At 32.7% G+C, this 5,714-nt stretch overlaps 1 protein-coding gene across 1 annotated transcript; it reads right to left on the bottom strand.

The window, feature by feature from the left end:
* Positions 1-2,199: 2,199 nt before the first annotated feature.
* On the bottom strand, positions 2,200-4,678 carry LOC142531613 (cytochrome P450 71AP13-like). The gene is made up of 2 exons (XM_075637816.1): positions 3,693-4,678; positions 2,200-2,913 (listed from the first exon to the last, which is right to left on the bottom strand). Exons 1-2 carry the CDS (start codon positions 4,617-4,619, stop codon positions 2,296-2,298), a joined length of 1,545 nt encoding a protein of 514 aa, XP_075493931.1. The 5' UTR covers positions 4,620-4,678; the 3' UTR covers positions 2,200-2,295.
* Between the last annotated feature and the right edge of the window lie 1,036 nt (positions 4,679-5,714).

The raw sequence follows: 5,714 nt of genomic DNA, 5'->3' as shown, positions 1-5,714 counted from the left end.
AGAAATTAATAAACAACATTTTTTATAAAAACAGAACAATTAGCGACAGAATATGAAAACAACCGTCGCTAATGAGCGACAGTTTTGATCATGTTCCGTAGCTAAATTGATGACGGTTTTTGTCTAAACAGTCGATAAATAGACGACGCTTTTTTTTAAACCGTCGCTAAGTGTCTCAAAACCATCGCTCATTAGCGACAAGTTTTGAGGAACCATTGCATATTTAGCGACGATGACTTTATAGACGTTGTTGAAAACCGTCGCTAATGTGATTAGCGACAGTTTATTCCGTCGCAAAATCCGTCGCCAAACATAATTTTTTTTGTACTAACTAATGTGTGTGGTGATACATTTATAAATCCAGATGAAAATGAAGAAAAGTAAATTTAAAAAAAATTATTTCAGATTAAGACTGAAATTTGACAATATAGATGACCAAAATCACAGCAAAACAAACATAGAGTGTACAACAACTTACATCTTTTCAAGCTTGAAGCTTTACTGAAATGCTTCTTTTTGGCCAAAATCGGTAAAACGTAGGTTGACCCCTTAAGAGAGACTTTAAAAAACAAACAAAATTGTTGAATAATATGAAACAAAAATTAAAGATTTTATGAGTAAGATTAGTAATACTGATGAACAAAAAGAAGAGAAATATAAATCAAATTGAATTTGAATCTGAATTAGAAGAAGAAAAACATATAACATTGGATTGTGTTCAACAACGCTCAAATGCAAATTTTTTAAAAGCAAGATTAGTTAAGAAGAGGAATAGAAACATAAATTAAAAATTTTACTATCACGTAATGATAGCAATGTATCATCTTTGATATTTAATATTTAAGTGTAACGATGATAAATTATAATGTATTGAGTAAGAATCAGACCAAAAAATTACCACATTACATTTAAATTTTTTTACTCCATTTTATTTGTTTGATATAATTAAAAATAATATTTTATGCTTAAATTTATACTAATCCCGCTTAAAATAAAAAATCTTGAAGTTTCTCTCTCCGATTATATATCATCTATAATTAGATAATTCATATCATTTTTAATAATTATTTTTCAAGTCTTTTATGTTCTGTCTCTTGATCTTTTAATATGGGTATTAGTCATGGTCTCTTATTTCCTAATTATTGGATCCTCTATTGGTCGTCTTAGTACGTATCCATACTATATATCCTAGGCGTGACTCCCTCGATTTTGTTTTCGATAGGTGCAACCCTAAATTTTTCTCTACTGTACTTGTTTCATAATCAATCCATCTTTATATGTTCACAAATCCACCGTAGTATCATTGTAACCAAGCAGACCTAACGGATCAAGATCCTCTGCTGTGGAGCAGAAGGTGCTATGGACGTTGTTTTAGTCCACAACACTATTAAAAAAAAAACTTATTTTTTAAAAAAATTGGTATTTTTATATTTTAATTATTTCAAAACCACAATTATATCTTTTTATATAAAAATGTGTGATTAATAATACAATTTAAAGTTACAATTTTATTTTTTATTACAAATAAATATTGTGGGGGTAAAATGATGTCTCTCTTGTTACTTTTTCTTTTATAATTTTTTCATCTCTTTTTTTTAAAAAAAATGTTAATAAAAATTTAATTTTTTTTTACAAATATATAATTCTGAACGAACAAGAAAAAACGACGGTACATTCATTTTTTTTAACATTATAGTTCTTTTAAAAAAATATTTTCTACTTTTTTTTATCTAATTTTTTATTTAGAATTTTAATGAAATTTTAACTTCTAAATAAAAATTTAACAAGATAAAAAAATAGACAGAGGATCTTAATCCCAGACCTAACCACAGCAGAGGATCTTGTTCCACTGCTTTGTTAAACTTTCCTTTTTTTAGCGTCAGAAACTTTCCTTTGTATTTCAATGGTACTTTATGAAATTTTTAATTTGAAGTTAATTAAACCCTGTTATAGTTTGACCTCCTCCTCTATCAGATTTTTTCATCTTTCACTGGGATCTTTTTGCAGGAAATTTTAGAGCTTTATGATAAATGTAACAGAACTTTTGCCTTGAAAAATATCATGAAGTTGAGAAAGTTATAGTTAAAAGATTTAATTTGAAGCTGTACATCCTTTTACATGATCCAGTGCTTCTTTGCATACACTGAGATTAACACATACATATGATCATAATATATTTAACACATATATTTCAAGAACTAAAATGGGCCAAAATATGTTTTATTAGGTATCATAGTTCGTTACTGTAAAGGAAATATGGAGTACTGAACGAAAAGAAAATTCCCTGTGTGGGCTTCAAATTCCTTTAAAAATTGGCTTCGCAACCACCATTAATGGAGAAATCCTATGCATCGTAATCCCAAAAACTTCACTCATATCAAGATCCGCCGGCTGGACTCCTAGCGGAAGCTCCCAATCAAAGCTGTGAACCAGCTGCGCCAGTGCAAGCTCAACTGTCGCAGAACCAAATGCGATCGCAGGACAGCTTCTTCTCCCCGCACCAAAAGGTATCAACTCAAAATCTTTCCCTCTAAAATCAATTTCATTATCCATGAATCTTTCAGGATCAAATATATCAGGGTCTTTCCAGGATTCTTGGCTCCTCCCTATGGCCCAAGCATTGATGTAAATTCTTGTCTTTTCAGGGATTGTGTACCCACCAACGGAGACTTCTTCCATGGATTCTCTGGGGAGTAGTACTGGTGCAGGAGGGTGTAGCCTGAAGATTTCTTTGATAACGGCTTTCATGTAGTTCATTTGTGTTATATCGGATTCCGACACGAATTTACGGTCTCCGAGTTTGCTTCTAACCTCGGACTGCAATTTTTTCAGGATTTTTGGGTGAGTGATTAGTTCTGTCATCCCCCAGTCGAGGGTTATGAAGGTTGTGTCTGTTCCTGCAGCAAACATGTCCTACATGCAAAATACGATGAAGAAGAAGATCAAGGGTACTTGATTTCAACATTTCATTGTAAAAAAAATGTACGAATTTTAATTCTTTTCTTTCTAAAATTGTGAACGGCTTGATAATTTTAGCTTTAAAATCTCAAATATGATTTTTATTAGTATTTTCTGCTAAAATTTTAATTTAAAGGCCTAGAAAATAAACATTTCTAAGTTCTTGAAGGATTCATCAGGTGGGCAGCTGGATTGGTCGTCGTTTGTAGTTTTCATATCACAATGCAGCTATTTTTTTTAACTCTTCATTTTGGGAACTCTTTATTTGTGGACTCAAATGCAACTGATTACGATTAAAGTGAATCAGTTAGCTAACACATGGTTTTATAAGGAAAAGATTAACCAAAGAAATCTTGATTTAATTATATACAATAGGCAATGTTAGAGTTTAATAACTATTTGAATTTCTAGTTCTTGAAATTTAATTATAGACAATAGGCAATGTTAGATTTATGTAAATATTCACACTGACGGTTGGTCAAAACGAATCATACCCCGACACCCACCAAAATAAAATAATATGTAAGATATGTAATGGCAACCCATTCAATCCCCTTTAATTTTTTGCAGCCACGTGTCTCTAGAAAATCTTTTGTTGCAAAAGCTTATTTGCGGCTGATTGGGTTGTTCAGACCATATCAAAGATAATAAGCTAAATAATTGTTCGAGTTATAATAATTCAAATCATATAAACATTTTCAGAAGAAATATAAGAAGTTTGCATATTGACTTACCAAGAGGATTGCCTTGACATTATCCAAGGTTAGAGGAATCTCACAATATTGAATATTATCCTTCTGCACTTCAAGCAAGATATCCACGAAATCCTTGTGATCTCTCATGTTGTTGGAGCTCAAATGATCCTCGATAACCCCATCAAAGAACTCATCAAATCTCCTAAAAGCACGCAGAAGCCTGGATTTGTTGCCTGTCAAAGTGTGAACAAACTCCATCGAAGGAAAGAAATCACCGACATCAAACCCTCCGAGCAGTTCTTGATACTCTTCAAGCATTTCTTGAAACCCAAGCCTCTCATATTCCCCACCTGCTGAGAAATCTTTCCCAAACACAACCCGGCAAAGAACATCGTTAGCATACATATTCAGCAGCTTTGTCAGGTTTGACGTCTGAGGATACGACGATTCTTTGATACGATGAATCAGTTTAGAAACTTCTTGCTCCCTTACAAACTCATAGGATTGGACCCTTTTGGCACTCAAGATCTCGAATATGCATATCTTCCTTACATGCCTCCAGTACGGGCCATATGGCGCAAATGCCATATCCGTACAGTTGTAGAAAAGATGCTTGGCCCCGAATATCTGAGGCCGGTTAGCGAGCGCAAGATCCTGCGTTTTGAGAACTTCTTTCGCCATCTTGGCCGACGAAATGATTACAGTGGGGATTTCTCCCAGCTGAAGATGAAAAATGGGACCATATTTCTTGGATAAAGAGTAGAGAGAGAGGTGGGGGTGTTTGCTGAGTTGATGGAGGTTGCCTATTATGGGGAGCTTTGGAGGGTTTGGGGGAAGTTTCACGTTTTGGGTATTGAATTTCTTGTTTGAAAGATAGATTAAAAGTATGAGAAGTAAGATGGATGGGATTAGTGTGGAGGGTTGGAAGATGGAGCTTTGTTCTAGCCATTGTTGGAGAGAATCCATTTCTCTGTTGTTTTCTGAGGTTTTATGTTCAATTTCAATGTAACAGATTCTATCTTTTAAGTAAATTATTTTAATTTAAGAAGTTTGAGTGGTATATATAATATATTGTATATCAATTATTGAACCAGCAAAAATATCACATGTTCTGCAATCTTGATTGTGCCACGAGCCTTGATTTGGATCTTTGATCTGATAGCCAATTCCAACGCTGATTTGTACTACTATTACATTTTTAAATAGAAAATTTTGATCTTACTGAATAAATAAATAAATAAATATATATACATATATATATATATATGTATATGGATAGAATAAAATATAATAAAATAAAAGGTGATGGTTAAAAGTTTTTGTGAAACTTTTATAATGTTTACAACAATATATTAATAAAATATAAAATATAAAATATATAATCCAAAATATACGTGTAGTTCAATAGATAGAGTGAACCTTCCTATAACAAGTATATATGAAGCACATAGCGGTCCAAATTATCAAACAAATTTATAGAACGAAAATTTTTTTCAAAATCATATAAAAAAAAATTTGACAGGTCAATTAGGGGAGATCATTGTTGTGCTACAATAGATCGGTTCTTGAAATATTGAACACCAATTGTGAGAAACCGCATTCCAGCAGTAGCTAGCATTTAACAGAAGTTAGCAGAAGCTAACAATTCCAGAAGCTAGCATTTCCAGCAGAAGATAATATTTCAGAAGATGATATTTTTTCAGAAGACAGAATCCAGCAGCAGAAGGATTCAGTAGCGCAAGATTGCAGCAGACAACTACTGATTCTGCTTATGACTTGTAACTGAAGCATTTATCATGAAATAAAGGCTGTAATGGCACATAATGAAAGATTATGGCCATTAAAGGGATGCTAACAGTCAGATTTTGGCCTATAAATAACACCCTCAAGTCTCTGAATTGGTGTTACACAAATCTGAGATTATTACTTAAATTTTCGAGCAAAGAGAATGCCTTGTTCGAGCTGTAAAATCCAGTAGCGAGAGCAACCAGATTTCCGGTAGACTTCAACCGAAACTCTAGCAAATTACGGTAAGTGGGCTTATATATAAATATCTTGAAA

This window comes from Primulina tabacum, chromosome 17, assembly GCF_025594145.1.
Source record: "Primulina tabacum isolate GXHZ01 chromosome 17, ASM2559414v2, whole genome shotgun sequence".
Taxonomy (NCBI): Eukaryota; Viridiplantae; Streptophyta; class Magnoliopsida; order Lamiales; family Gesneriaceae; genus Primulina; species Primulina tabacum.
The sequence above is the reverse complement of the archived record's forward strand: the minus strand, read 5'-3'. Positions and strand labels throughout refer to the sequence as shown.

Bases quoted from the DNA above. Each gene is read 5' to 3' on its own strand.
- LOC142531613 (XM_075637816.1), bottom strand. From the start codon at position 4,619: ATGGATTCTCTCCAACAATGGCTAGAACAAAGCTCCATCTTCCAACCC. The intron at 2,914-3,692 runs GTAAGTCAATAT...TTTTGCATGTAG, and splicing joins ATGTCAAGGCAATCCTCTTG to GACATGTTTGCTGCAGGAAC.